The sequence below is a fragment of the Sminthopsis crassicaudata genome, chromosome 3 (assembly GCF_048593235.1).
Source record: "Sminthopsis crassicaudata isolate SCR6 chromosome 3, ASM4859323v1, whole genome shotgun sequence".
Lineage (NCBI taxonomy): Eukaryota > Metazoa > Chordata > Mammalia > Dasyuromorphia > Dasyuridae > Sminthopsis > Sminthopsis crassicaudata.
Window position 1 is genome coordinate 381,716,471 of NC_133619.1, and position 16,431 is coordinate 381,732,901.

General features: G+C 32.5%; 1 protein-coding gene across 3 annotated transcripts in view; it reads right to left on the minus strand.

Annotated features, from left to right (window-relative positions):
- LRP1B (LDL receptor related protein 1B) overlaps positions 1 to 16,431 on the minus strand; it is a 2,473,587-nt gene that overhangs the window by 115,944 nt on the left and 2,341,212 nt on the right. For all 3 annotated transcript variants that reach the window (XM_074301983.1, XM_074301982.1, XM_074301981.1), the window contains 2 exons: positions 6,230 to 6,453; positions 5,109 to 5,215 (listed from right to left, as the gene is read on the minus strand). In XM_074301983.1, the coding sequence (XP_074158084.1) occupies positions 5,109 to 5,215; positions 6,230 to 6,453 (331 nt within the window). The remainder of the gene's footprint in view (positions 1 to 5,108; positions 5,216 to 6,229; positions 6,454 to 16,431) is intronic.

Below are 16,431 nucleotides of genomic sequence, written 5' to 3' on the forward strand. Positions count from 1 at the left end.
TTTAAAAATGGACACCAGAAAGCTATACCAATGCATTCATAAATTTTAAGGAGATAAAAGGAACTTAAAAGAAATATCAAAATGGCAATATGTTTTCATATAATATTTTCACCATTGTGGTTATAACTGCTTGTACTTTTATGAAAGTAGAATCCTCCAATCCCACCCTCACTTATTATTTTTTGAGATGTGAGAGATAGTTCATCAATTCACGAGGGCCTTTCCTTTTTCTACAGGGCCTAATATGTTAATTGAATGAACTCATGAATAAATTAGCAAAACATTCTTTAAAGTTTAATCTATGCTAGTCCATCAATGATCTTTTGCTTACCAAGAACAAAAGGGTTGAGGGAAAGCAATCAAGCCTCAGAACTGGATTGTTGCCAGATTCATTCTGCTTTCATTCAGAAATTGCCACCACAAATTACATTGGTCAGAAAAGGAAACATAAACAACTTACTGAGGATGAGGAAAGTGGTATTTGGTGATTTGGACCATATTGATGCTATTCAGTAAATAAGCATTTATTAAATATATTAAGATCAGGTGTGCTGGGAGAGGTAAAAAAAGTGAAATAAGGCACAAGCCTTACCTATGTAGGAGGAAAAATAAAAAGATAGTGCTAAATTAAAGCATTACATGGTAAATATATTAAACAGAATTTTAGAGAGGCTTTTGTGGGAAACCTATTACTGAAAGGGTTGGAGATCAAGGGGTAAGGAACTTTAAGTTAGAAGCTATTGATGATTTATAGTGTCAAAGCAGGGGAGCAATTTGAATATGGAAGTAAGTGAAAATACAGTAAAGAAAGTGGACTAAGAAAATAGGGGAAAGTCAGTAGACAAAGAGCCATGAGAAAGATAGAGTAGATTTAGTTGTAAGTGAGTATAGAGAGCTGCAAGGCTCTGCTCTTTCAACTAAATAGACCACTACTGAAGGACAAAGCTCAAGAAGGCTGCATAGCTTTTCCTCCTCTACTCAGAATCCTGAATCCTAGAGCTCAGAGGTTCAAGAAGTGATTTCTCTATTGAGAAGCTATCACACATCTGAATTTATCATAAGAGAAATCAGTTCAATTTCATGGATTTTTCTAGAGATGCTTAGCAGCACTGATAGAATTAGATGTGGAGTTATACACTACAGAACATCAAGGGGTTGTAAATAATATCTTGAATTAAAGGGATGATTAATAGCAGAGTTTCATTTCTGCAAAGGGGACTTGCCATAGCAATCTACCACCTATTGTGGGATCCACAATTCTGATTATAGATTTTCACCCATGATAATGGAAAATGCCCACACTAACTTCTCCAGAATCCTCAACCCTATACCAACAATTCCTCCACCTTTTTGTTCCATATGTATTCACCCACCATTGTCTTGTGAATTTATCTGTGCCATTTGAAACTTCTAGTATATTACTCCATTTACCCAAATTCCCAACTTGTGATTCATTCTTAACTCTTTCTTCATTCCAATTAATTGTCAATTAACTCCATATCTCATATACATCCCTTTCTTTCTATTCATAGTTCAGGCTCTTTCATTAAATTTTACCTGTACTAGTCTTAATATCCTTAACTCTTTAGTTCCTAATCCATATAGCTGCAAAGTAATGTCTAAAGTGCAGTATTAATCAAGTGACCCCCTTACTAAAACAAAACAAACAAAAAACCCAAAACAAAGAAAACCTTCAGTAACTCCCTATTATCTCTAGGATTAAACACAAATTCAGCTACTTGAAAAAAAGTTGTAATTTGATTAGGCATATTTCTATCACCCTGTTCATATTCCACTAAAATTGGTCTACTTGTTATTTTTCTTATTAATAATCCCATATATAATAGACATTCCTTTCTTTCCTATGCCTAATATGTCATGGCTTTTTTCAGAGTTAACAAATCAAATGATATTTTTTCCATGAGGCTTTTCCTAATCCCTGCAGTTGCTCTTCTTGTCACAATATTTTATATACAAACACACATACCTACATATGTATATGACTATATGTACAGTTACACATATGTTTACATGTAGGTACTTTTATATTTACTAATGACTACATATACTATTTAGACTAATAGAATGTAAGGGTCCTGAGAGTAAGAACGCTTTTAAACATTTTTTTGGCATTATCAGTGTCTGACATAGCTCCTTGAATACAAAAGGCTTAATAAATGCTTGAAGTAAAAACTCCCTTATATCACTGAAATTTTAAACTGATATTCCTCCTATGCTTTTTACCTTAGTAAAAAGCCTATTTCCCTCCAAAGCATATTATCCCTTTCAATCCTCACTCCTAGTGGTTATATATGACAAAAAGGTCAATATTAGTAGAACATTAACTTGCTAACTATTTTTGAATTTACACCATCCCTTTTCCACAATTTTACATTGATCATTGTTTTTCTTTAGAAGGTTTTCTTTTAGTTCTCTTATACCATCATTTCCATTCTGGTTATCATCTACTGACCTCTAGATCATTTCCATAACTTTGTCAATGATTTTATTATTTGACTCATAGTTTTCCTTCTCTTTAAGCCATCTTTTGTAATAATCCTGAAGAACTTGACTATTCCTAAAGAAGATGATACTTCTATCAGTCTTGTTCATTCCACCCTCAACTTTTAACAACTTCCTTCTCAAACCTGGGAAGACTTGCATGAATGAATGCTGATTGAAGAACAGAACCTGTACACAGTAATATTATATACATTATATTATATAATATTATATACAGATCAACTTTGATATACTTTGCTCTTCACAGCAATTCCAAAAGACTCATGATGGAAAATACTATCCATATCCAGAGAAATAACTATGGAGTTTGAATGCATAAAAAGTATATTATTTTCACTTTTTGTTTTGTTTTGTTTGTTGAGACAAATGGAAATGAGGAATTGGATGAGAGGAGGTGTAGCATAGAATTTGCATGATTACCTACAGCAATTCAGAGTTAACTGGGATATGAGGGCTAGGGTCAGATGTAAAAATGTTCATCATTTAGTGATGAGTGACAGTCCTTACAGAAGGAGATGGGAGGTCTGAAGCCAATAGGAGGGTTGTTCTTTGCATGAAGGTTCTTCATATCATATTTGGGAAACTGGGCTGTCAACAGGTGATGGAAATTGCTTTGTGCTGACACAGATGGGAGTGGCAGGTTTGGGGCAGATGGAAGATGTCTGCTATGCTCCTGAGAAACCTTTTCTCAGGGGACATGCTATTCCCAGGAGGAGATGGAAGGCACAAGATTCTAGCAAGAAGTCAGTTTTTGTTTTACCTGAGGAGAAGGAAGTGGTAGAAGTAGGAAGTAGTAGACTCATAGAACAAATGGAAGATAACTGATCTTGTTGCCAAAGTCTTTCCTTAAGTGGAGTTGGAAAGATTAAGGTCATAATATGCATCTGATCTGAATCCAGAATTAAATTCAAATTTCATGCACTTAGCTGTGTAATCACATATATCACTTAACCTCTGTCTGCCTCGATTTCCTCAAATTTAATTTTTCTAGTTCTACTTGATAGTAGGACTAGTACTATTAATGCTCCCAAGCATTACTAGAAAATAAAACAAACATACAAGTAAAAAACAATGTGAAATTGAGCTGATTTCTTTTGTGACAGATTCATAATATGTGAATTGGGCTATCTCCTGGTTCTACTTCTTCTTTACCTTTATTATCTTTTTATCTCATTCCTTACAATTACTATAATAAAACCTTTTTGAAAGAAAAAAATTTGTTATGCATACATATATGAAAAGATGTGTCAGGAAGTTCAATTTTCTCCCAGGGTTAGGATGACAGACTCACTACTGGAAGAAACTCTTTAGACTAAACTTCTCAGAAACCTGTGCATGAGACCAGTGTGGTGACTGTATCTCACATTCTGATGGGATAATGAAGCTTCCCTGAGAATTCCTTTGAAGAGATGCTACTGTAGACAAGAGGAGTGTGCAACCAGAATGTGGCAGCCAGACTATGGGACCCTTGAGGGAAGGAGTAGAGAAACATTGGACAAAATACTATACATGGACCTGACATCACTTTCTTGAACTTCAGCATTGCTTTTGGACCATGATGGTGGCTATGGGGCCATAGCTTCTATATGTTGCACTTATGTAAACTACCAGACTGAAAAGTTGAAGAGAACTGAATAGACTGCACAGCATATGACTTCAAGCTACAATCAATGCAGAGTACGGCTTCTGTCATTCTCTTACTCTCTTGAGTATGTGGGGTGGACTCAATGGAAAGCTGATTTTCAAACTTGTTTGATAATATGGGAGATGATAGTCATCCAGGTTTAGATGATGAGAAACTTACTATCTGAATAAATTTCCTGTCCTTAACTAACTATTCTATTTTGCTTGATTGAAATCCATGTCATCTGGTATCATCTGGCATAGAAGTTCATTCATTAATGCAGTCTCAGAATTGTGAATTTGAATATTCCTTAAAGAATGAAAAGAAATGTATTTCCTGATTCAGGTAGGGAACCAATGGACATGCCATGTATATGGTAGCTATTAAAAGAAATGATAGAATGTTAAATCAGTAGAATAAACAAATTCTGTGATTTAAAAGAAGAAAGTAATAATTATAATCTGAAGTGGTCTGGTGTTTGCCATTAATTAGGGAAATGCTGGGATTGGAGCAAAGATAGTATTTCTTTGAAGGCTATTATAAATTAGCACAATGTATGATATATGAATGATTATTTTTCTATTATTTAAAATATTTAATAATCATGCAATCCATTAAAATAAGTATTATTTATATTCTTTGTCAGTTAATTAATAAGCATTTAATTGTGCTTACAATTTGCTAGATATGCTGATAAACACTGCTATACTAAGAAAAGCAAAAATATGTTCTGTGCCCTAAAAGATTTCACATTCTCTATACTGGACACAGTGCTAGGGACTGGGTTAAAAATCCAATAATGAAAACATTTCTTGGTTTTTTGAAGTTTACATGTTATATTCTACAACTTGATTAAACATCACAATGTAGATAAAAATATCTGATTTTATAGGCTGACCTCTAACCTCTAACATCATGACATCTACCTCATCCTTTAGAAGATATGAAAAATGCATTATACCTGTAGGTCTTTGTAAATTCTTCTGTACCAAAATCCTTCTTAAAGTACCATCCATGGCTGCTTCTTCAATATGAGAGTGATCCCCAACAACAGTCCAGTACATCATCCTAAAGACAGCAGGTAAAAAAGGTGAGCTATTTGTGGTTCTGTGAGGTGTTAATGCTGCTTGTCAGTGACATTTCTCAATGGATTAAATAGTGACACACGATTTGATGTACAATAATCAATTGGGAAGATTACCTTACAAACTCAGATTAAAAATATTTCTGCCTTTCTGGGCATCTATCTTCATGTAATGATTTCTTATCATGAACTCATTCTGTCTACACCCCCTTAGAATATTTGGCCTATTTGAAATGTACATCAAAATGATTTAGTATTTCCAGAAAGGGAATTAATTTTTTCCCAACAGAAGTGATTTCCTCTTGTAGGAAGAAAGGTGCTCCATAAATCTAATAAATAAATAAATAAATAAATATCAAGGATTGAGTCAATTATTTAGAATTTAACTATACAATTTAGAGTATACAAAGAATCTTTATTACTATTCCAAATATTTTTCCTTTGGGTCTTTAGCTAAGCATTTACATTTCTATCTAAAGATAAGGAAGAAAAAGAGAGATGCTTAAGCCAATGAATTGAAATCCTTACAAAAATCTCTTTCAAAATGTTTAATGAGGATGAAGTTGAACCTCAAAATAAAAGTTGGGAGTTATATTTGATTTTTTTTCATCAATGCTTAATTCATTATTCATTATCAAAAGCAGCAAAGTCATGGACTTTACTGAACTGGAAGAGTTAACGTGTCTAAAATTCAATGTTATTAATAATTATTGCATGTGTTAATTAATTGCTAGTGTACATGTTTCCTTGTTTTATTTCAAAAAGATAAAGTCATTGAATGTCCCAGTTGTAGGAATTTTTGAGACATTAATCATATTTTGAGATACAAATTAATATGATTCACATTTAGCAAATAATGACTATAACAGAAATTTAAAACTTAAAAAGAAACTTATATAGAATATTTTCCAAAATAAGGACATTTGTAGAATAAATTTAAAAGCTGTATAATTTTAAGTGGTAGACAGAACTTTAAAAAAATAAGTTACATGACTTACCCTCTTTTAGGATTGACAGCAATGGCATAGGGTTCTCCAGCCATATTTGTAAGGAGCCGGGTACAGTTGGGACCATTCAGTTGTCCCACATTTATTGAGTATCTTAAACTAGTCCAGTGAGTCGTGTAATAACTAAACCAATGCATTCTAGAATGATCTGTCCAATAAATATTGCCAGCAATCCAATCAACAGCAATATCCCTAGGTCTTTTGAATTCAGGACACTAGAAAAATAGTTTGAGAAAATAAAAATTAGACAGAGTGGGGAATTCATCTGTTTCTATCTATTGAATTAATCATTGAGAAAATCCAAACTTAAATATTTGATGCCTTGAGTCACTGACATAAATTAACCCGAAGAGAAGAAACAGCCTCTCCAAATTTTACAATCTAACCAATACCAAGAACTTGATCATTTTAAAAAATGATCTGCTGACTTTCTTTCTTTCATTTCTCTATACAACCTGAAGTTACTAATCTTTGTCTTTTATTAATTGTCTTTTATTATTTTATTATTAAAGAGAACCTTAAAAAAAAACAAAAATAACAAAAACAAAAACCCTAAACATCTGTAGAAATAAGAATGTTGTGTGTATTATCTATAATGCTTATTTTATAACCTTGGAATATTGATTAATATTGTTTTAAATTCTTTTGGGTGAAACATTAATGAGAATAAAATAGACATGGGAGAAGGGAGAGTAAAAAAAAATAAGTATGCATAGATGACTAATTTTCTTTTAGGGAGATCAAATATCATGACCTGAGTAGCAAACACAGAAGAGCCATAACTAATGCAGTTCTATTAGGGTTTTTCCAGGCAGTCCATACTTTGGGGAAGAGGAGTTTTGCTTTTGGCCTTTTGGAAACAGCCATCTTAATACTATATAGTCTTCTATTATGTTGACTAGCATTACTTTGTTTAAAACTTTAAAAGGAACTTACAGTTAGCATTACCTTGTTTCCTAACTCAGTCCCATTTCAGAAAAAAACTATCACCATGTTGCCTATCTTCATGTGAATGCATTTTAGTCTTAGGGTTAGGTGTTTCCTCCTCTCCCAGTGCAACATGTGTTTTTACTGTCCTTTTTATTATCTCATTTTGTTTATTATTTTCCCCTTCTATTACTTTTCCCTCTCCCATTCTCACAGGTGAAAGAATTTCTAGTTATAGCTTTAATACACAGCTTTCAAGAGAACTGAAGATATAGGAAGGTTTAGGATTTAATAAGGAGGGAAATTATATTTTGGAGAAATTTAAGATAACTGAACTATCATTAGCAGTTGACTTAAAAAAAGGAACTATGGGAGAACTTTCGTATAAAACAAAGCCAAATCAGGAATTCCAGAACTCCTGTTATACAGTGTAAGATGAGAATGGGTCCCTGAAAAACATCTATTAAAGGAAATGTGGACTAAGTGAGGCATGTATCAAGTAGTCAGGTTCATCTGACTGGGTATATCAACCTTTTTAATGACTTATTTAACCAACAAAATTCTATAATTTTTTCAGGTTCTTATTTTCCTCTATTCTAAACATGTGTGCTATCTCTATTCAGCATTATTTCAGGGTTAACTAAAAGATGAATGCTGAGCACTCTGAAATAAAAAGTGTTTTAGTCAGATAAATAATGCTCTTAGACGGGAAGTTCACAGGGATTTGACCCAATCAACCCACAAAATCATTTGCAACTGCTTTGGTATCCCTTAAATTGACTGATATTTTTTCTTAGGTTGACAGCATTTATGTAACATTTACAAATAAATAAATCACCAAGGATTTGAGTGCATGCCAATGTGAACCATAAATTTATATATGAGATAAAATTTTCTTTTTGCTATTGAGGTCCTTTTTTTCATTTTTTTTAGTCAAGTAAACCAAAACTTTAGCATTCTAAAATAAAACTGGCATATTCTCCATGTAGACAATTATATGTTTTCTTTATTATGTATATTCATTTATATACCATATTGTAATAGTAAATATTCTGGACAAATATTTAATATGCATTTTATCTATGCTGTATGCAATGTTTTCATTTTGTTTGATTTAAATTTACAATGACCTAAAAATAGCATATATCTTATTTACAAAGAAAGTTGGCATTTTGGCAATGAAACAACTTGATTCCTACAGATTGAAGCATATAGTCACTTCCAACATTTTTAAAAGGACACCAAAGAATCAGACTATAACACAATAGATTGTAGAATGAAGGACTACTTCCTGAACAATCCTAGGTTGGGTGATATTGGATTAAGGGACATGAAACTTTTATCTTTTTTAAACAAAGCATAGCAGATAATTACATAGTGACTCTTTTTCTACAGTTACTTCCTAGAGCAGAGAAATCCTAGTGACATATAGATAGAACGAAAGAAACATAGGAAATTGGGACTAAGTTATGAATCAATGTTATCTAGAGTTGAGAATATAACAGTGAATTATTACAAATCAGCAGCTCTCTGGTAAAAGGACTAATTTTTTAAAGTTTAAACAATTTAAGTATTTATTGATTGCTTACTAAATGCCACCATGTTGGGCAGTATGAGACATACAGTATGAGTCATAAATTAAGACTTGGTCCTTGACTTTAGAGATCTTATGATCAAGTAATGTATAAAAGATACATTTTCCTCTTGTGTTTAAAATAGGCAAAAATACAACAAACTTTTTCATGGACCAAAATTAGGCTTGGTAAAAGGAAAAATGCAAATTAAACATTTCTAAATTGGTTATATTATATAAAAGGGCCTGCAATGAGTGGAGGAATTTTGGAAGGAGACTCATAGATAGCCATTTACAAAGTATATATATACTAAAGCAAAGAGAAGGGAAAAGTACAAATAGAAGAAAACTAAGTCCCGTCATTTCAGGTAAGAGAAATAGAGGAAATAAAACAAAATAAGAAAATCTAAATTCCTCCCCTGAAATAGTTAAATAAATAAGTGGATAAAATTTAGCACAAGATACTTGCCTCATAAGTTTATGCAGGAAGCTGACAGGACACTGAAATTTGTGTTCTAATGAAATTCGAAATTTGTCATTTTTAAGAAACAGTGTAAGCTGGTGCTTACGCTGACTGCAAAAATCCCGTTCGTGTTTTTGTACAATGTAAAAAGCACATTTTGACTACAGCTTTCCAGACAGATGATTTCTTCCCCAATAACTTATCTGAATATGCAGCCAAACTTTGGGGGCCTGAGGCATTCTTCTACATCATAGTAGTTGAAAATATTAGTCACATGAAACTCTTAAGTATTAGAGAGAGAAAAAACCTGACAGGATGTTTGCAACAAAATTAGAGGTTACTACTTCATATTATGAATCTTTCTGAGCTGTGGAATGAAATGTACCTATCAGAATTTCATAAAAGCAACACATAAGTCATTAGAAACATTTGTTTCAAATCAAAGAAAAGGAAAGAAAGTATAAAAGAACAATTGAAACATTTAAGACTAGGGAAATACTTTCATTTTTTAAAAAATGTAATAGTTACAGTTGACAATATCTTTTAGGAAAATCAGTCTAATGTAAGAAAATTGGGATTCTGAGATTCATGACATTTTATCTATTCAAATATTTCCATATGTGTAAATATTTATATTTTTTCTTTATATAATACTAAAAATGTAAAAAAAAATGTGGCCAAATTTTGGGGGTGTTAGCCACGAAGTTAATATGAAGTTCATATTGTACATCTGACATATTTGAGGTGGCACAGTGGATGGAGTGCTAGTCTTAAGAGTCTCCATGAGAATCTCAATTCAAAGACACTTATTAGGTATGTAACTCTGGGCAAGACACTTTATCACTGTCTGCCTCAGCTTCCTCATCTGTGACATGAAGTAAATAAGGTGAACATTCCACCCAAGGATTTTGTGTGTTTCAAAGGAGATAACAATGATAAAATGTTTATCATGGCCTCTGGCATATAGTACATGCTAGATAGATGATATTAGATTGATTAGACTAAATTAATAAATAAATAGCTAGCTACCTATTATTATCATTATTATAATTTCCATAGACAAATCATAGGATCATAAATTTACAGTTGGAAGGAACCAAAAAGGCCATTAAGTACAATACCTTCATTTTTCAGATGAGAAAACTGAGGCTAGCTTTGAATTTTATTGCGCCTGATTTCTCTACCTTAACTTCTAAGTGCTTCTAGACAACTTTAAAACTATAAATGAGAAAGGAGTGTTCAAGATGTTCATCAGGGCCTTCATTCAGAAAATTTTCACTGATTATGATAACTCACATTTCTGTAATTGCTTTAAAATTCACAAAATTCTTTTCTCATAACAACACAGTGAATTTGATCATTTTGGTATTACTCTATTCCTATAATACCTGAGTAGAAAAATTGGTTTTTTACTATGCTGCATAAATAAAATAAACACTTTAACAGCTTCCACCCAGAGAAGAAGAAATTTGAATTGGCTATATATAATTTGAAGGTCCATAAAATAAAGGTCAACTAAAATTCTTTTTAATATCAGAAGAGAACTGAAACCATTTGTAATTATTTTTCTGTTGTTATTTCTTATGATACCATTTGGGATTTCTTGGCAGAGATATTAAAGTGGTTTGCATTTCCTCATCTTAGAGATGAGGTAAATAGGGTTAAGTGACTTGCTCAGGGTCACACAGCTAATAAGTGTCTAAGACTGAATTTGAAATCAGGTCTTCCTGACTCCAGTCCTAGCACTATATCTATTACTTCACAATGCTGCCCATTTGCAATATAACTGTTACATCTCATTAAATTCTATGATTACCATATTTTAAAAGAGTTTTATTACTTTAAAGAAAGTCTAAAGAAAGCAATTTGGTAATAGTGATTTACAAAATAAATTTTAACAGAAACAATACTCAAAGAGTCCAATAAATGACATATAAGAAAGGAAAATATCTTCTAATTACAATAAAAATGTTCTCAAGAAGAGATTGTTTCATATATGACAAATTGGAAGGATATATTTGCATTATGGACATCTTTACTTGTCATAAATGCTCAATTCAAGGCAGCAAGCAATTATAAAATAAGCAGTGTGGACTCCTACCTCCCCAAAATGTAAATATGACAAAAAATCTCTCAATATTTGAATCTTCCTTTGGAAACAGGAGGCAGCATATGCCAGCCAAGTCAAACCACCAGGACCACCACCATTACTACTTGAAAGTCCTCAAGGAAACAGCCCAGACCTCTAACACCTTTGGAAGAAGCACTGCTCCCTCAAATCACAAAATCTGCTTCTGGACCAGCCTCCCACAAACATCACTGAGAGAAGAGATCTTTATGGATAACGGATCCATCTTTCTTATCACCACCAGTAACAAATGTGAATAAATGCAACCAAAAGGTAGCTCATCAGGAAGTAGCACTAATTCACAGTCCTGAACTGCTATTCTTGCTTTCAGTTCAGCCCTCAGATCTGCCATCCTAAGAAACAACTTCTATAGAGAAGTGGTCAGTCATTCTCACCAACTACTAGCTATCACACACATGGCCAGCAAGCCAGCCTAGCTGAAGAGGCAAGTGACCTGAGAGACAGGAGGCAACATGCAGCAGAAAAGACAAACCATCATCACCATCTACCTTCAAACCCCTGATGGGGATAGCTCAGGAACCTGAACCAAAGAACCATTAGATTAGAATAATAATGCTTTTAGTTCAGTATCTCCAGCCACAGTTCTGGGAAGCAGCACCTGTGAAGATGGGGCTCCTATGGTGTTAACAGCCACAGGTACTAAAAATCCAAAAGAGAAAATTCTTTTCACCAAAGACCTTGGCACTATCAAATTATTTAATATCAGAAACTGATAGAATTTTATCAGTGGAAATGACTTTGAAGAAAACCATTTACTATCTGACTTGCTGCTTCATCTGAAGGACCATGGGAACTTTTCCTCTGTCTTTCAGCTGAAAGATTCATCTATCTATCTATCTATCTATCTATCTATCTATCTATCTATCTATCTATCTATCTATCTATCTATCTATATCACCATGGTTTCTTCCCCTTCCACTGTGAGCTTCTTCAGAAGACACTCTGAGCACTGTATTTTATACATAGGAAATCCTTCTAAATGTTTTATTCATTCATTCCTTAACTGTGTTGCTTTTTCTCCTCAATGACATCTCCTTATTTAATTTTAAATGACCAGTGCTCTCTTTATAATTGCATAAATGTCTATTCTCAGATCCTTTATTCCCATGAAGGCTTAAATGTCTTATAACAGTTTAAAATGTTATCCTGCCCATAAGAATCTCACAAATATAAGGAGAACAAAGTTTTATACTAAAGATGCCAGAGGTGAAGTGAAGCACATAGGGTAGGTCACAATGATATAAATGGAAAGTCTACCTTCTTATCTAAGAAAATTATTCAGTCCTTCCTACAAGATATTGAAAAAATACTACTTTGATAAGTGGTTTATTCATGGAATAAGAAAAATGGAGAGAGCCTTGCAAGATCATTTTGTTCAATCTTTATATCAGAAGTTACTGATATTGATGTAGTGATTTATAATGTATCAACTTGCTCAAATAAATCATCTCATTTGAACTTTAGAGTTTCCCCTTTTTTATGGAAAAGGCATGAAGCTCATAAGGTTTAAATGACTCAGTTATAGTGACACAGGAAGATTCATAGGTGGAACCTAAACTCAGGTATCCCTGATTTCAAATATCTCATATTTCCAAACAATCATCTGCTTCCTATCAAATAGATGAATATTTGTAATGTTCAGTCCTCATAGCTACTGATCAAGAATTCTTAATTGGGAGTTATTGAAATATTTTATACTTTTTGCCTTTAAAATATTTTGATAATTATATTTTGATATAGTTGTTTTCCTTTGAGATCTTACATATTTTGTTGCCTGTATTTAAACACTGAATATTTTAAAAAACATTATTCTAAGGTAGGGTTACATAGGCTTTAACAGACTGAAAAGGGGTTCATGACACAAAAAGCTAAAAATCTCTCTTTGTTAAATGCATTTGATTCAAGGAATAGAGCTATTGAATGAATTTTATAGGCTCATTAAATGTAGTTGGTTGAATGAATAAAGATGAAGCAAAATGTTACATACTATTAATTTTTTTTTTACTTATTTTAACTTCAGAAATAGGAAACAAAATAGGAAACAAGAAAACTAGGATTCTTGTCCTCTACCACCCTCTTCATTCCCTTCTTTATCTAATTATATGGAATAGTGATTAACTACAAAAATCTGAATAAGTTGTACTAATCACTTCAATTTTTTAAAATGACCTTAAATCATATTTACTTAACAGATATGTAACTTAAGGTACAATTTCAACAATGAAGCTAAATCTACTGATCTATCAATTCCATTTAGCTAAACATCTCAAAAACTTATGCAGAAAAGATATGTAAATGTATAATAGTGTAGGTAAAATAAATGTGGATATTGAGAACTGAAAAAGTAAAGACATTATTTGGCCATGTAGAGTGGTATCATGGGCATTAGGTGGACATCTTAACGTATGTATTGCTGTAAAATCAGCACATGGAACTTTGACATGTTATCCCTAAAACTTGTCATCCTAATGCAAGATTCCTTTAATGTACTTGGCTAATACAATCTGTATTATTCAATAATACAATGCATAGGCACCATAGTAAACCTGGCGATAAAAGTAAAATAAAATCAATAAAACTGAATTCTTTCTGATTTGGCCTTCTATGTACCAGAATATACTAGCAGAAATCACGTAGAGAAAAACAAAGTTTCACTAGTTGTTAGCATTATGGCAAGTGGGTTGAATTCTTTTATTTCACATAAATCCTCAAAAGGCTCAAAAGTCATCTATCCCTCCTAACCATAAGTTAAAAATATCAGGATCATATTTATTTGGATCCAAATAAGATTTATCTCACTTTAGATGACAGATGTGTTCCTGAAGGGTTATATGTAAAATTTTTGTGACACTGGGAAAATCAACTAACTTCTCAGTCTCTTTTCTGTCTTCTATAAAATGGAGATGATGTTTGCATTACCTATTTTATAGGTTCCATTTTTAAGTATCATAAAACTGCTTTTTATTATTGATAACATGCTCCATTTTAAATTTATTAAAGTTTTGAAATTATCCATTTTTCTCCAGAATGATTTGTTAAAAAAAATAACTAACCTATAAAATACATATTAGAGTTTTTTGTTTAAGAAAATCTAGACTGTAATTTCCTTTAACTTTCTGATATGATTTTTAGTAATTAAGTAATAAATTTATCCTTTCTTTCATTAAATGGTGGCTATTGCCACTAAAACTCCTCTGAAGAGTACTCCTGGGGAATATAATCTGGGTTTGTAAGAGTGAACTTTAAATGAAATTCAGAATAACTCTTGGAAGAAGCTGACAAAGGGTGAGTGTGTTTGTGAGCGGGAGGGGTGCCTATGTGTGAAAGAAAAATAGAGAGTTAGAAATAGAGATACAAGTCAGCAACCAAAGAGAGGTATCCAAATTTTGAGTTCAACAATCTAGAGTATCAAGGTTTGGAGGAAAGAAACAATAAGAGTCTGATAGGTCAAGTCTCCCAAACCAATTTGAATAGTAGCTTTGTATCAGGGAATGGGCGTTTTGGGTAATAAACTATACTTTGATATGTCCATCTTCTCTGTACCCATTGGAGCAGAGTGGGATCTGGGAGAAGTATAACTAAATATAGAATGGTTTTGAGCAAAAGAATGACATCAGATCTGCAAACAAAGAAAGTTAAAATTACTTCAGAATAAAGAGTGAATTAGAAGGAAAACAAATGGAGGTGGGAAAACTAATTGGGAAGCTATTGCAATATTCCAGGAAAGTAGTAATGAGAGGTTGTATTGGTATTGGGAGGGGACAGAGGACAGAATAGGAAATAGAAAATGGTGATTTGAGATTTGAGAGCTCTATTGATAATAGAATTGGCAGAAATTGAACGAATGTGGAAAGAAAAGAATCAGAATTTTAAGTATAGACGATGGGTGGATAGAATGCCATTAACAGAAACTGATGAGTTAGTTTTAGAAGAAAGATGGTGAACTTTTTTTTTTAAATTTCCAACTCATTGTTGGGATTATTCCATTTACATATAGTCAGACATATTAACAATTGGTCTTGCCTGAACTTTTATTTAACATTTGCTGCAAGTTTTCTTTGAAGATCCATCTGAGCACATTTTAGGTTCTTTTTTGTAGCATTCAAATAAATTCTATAAATCTGTGGTTTTTAACTGGGGTCAGTGAAATTGGTTTAATATTTTGATAATCTATTTCAACATGATTGATTTTCTTTGTATCCTATCATTTTATTTCAAAAACAATCATTTTGGGGAGTTTATCCACAGGTTTTATAAGATTTCTGAAAATATCTATAATAAAAATATTAAGACCCCTCCAATATAAATAGTTATTTTCAGGTTTTTAACAGTTTTTGTTATTATTGCTGTTGTATTCATAAAGCTCCATTTTTTTATTTGGATGACTCGGCTATTATTGAATATGTCTGGGCCTATTGTTCACCAGTCAATGTTCCTATTTCAGATGTATGCAGGCATGTCAGTATTCATATCTTTGATTTTGTTCTTTTAAGAAATAGAAAGGAATGTGGCAGGCCAGCACTGAAATGTTACTGAGACATGACACTAGAGTATACATAAAATTAATGGGACAAATGGCTTTTCATGTATGTGACCATTCAGAACTTTTGCCTATTGTATTTCTGCTTCTTTTTATTTTAAAATTTTGTATTTGTCCTTCTTCCTAATGTTTATGTCTTCTTACCATTATCAACTAGGTCTGACTTTCCTGACTTCTACTGATTTCATTGTTGTAACAACTCTCCTTTTGACACTGCAGTTCAGACTTAAGTATGTCCTTTGGCAATTTTTCTCTCTACTCCTAACTTTTGAGGATCCTGACTCAGGTGTGACAATGTCCCCCTGTTCAAAGATAGTTGTTAATGGGCTTTGATGGCAGCTCCTAAAATAACCTTAGCACTTGGAAATATAAAAATCCAGTGCTTTTTGAATTATTATGATTCACAGTAGAACTCTTCTAGTTGTTATATTTTAGCTCTAGCCAGTGTGATTGTAGTAGAAAAAAAAATACTGTTCCTAGAATTTGAAATCGGGTATTTATTAGCTGACCCTGGGCACACACACTGAAACTCAGTTTCTTA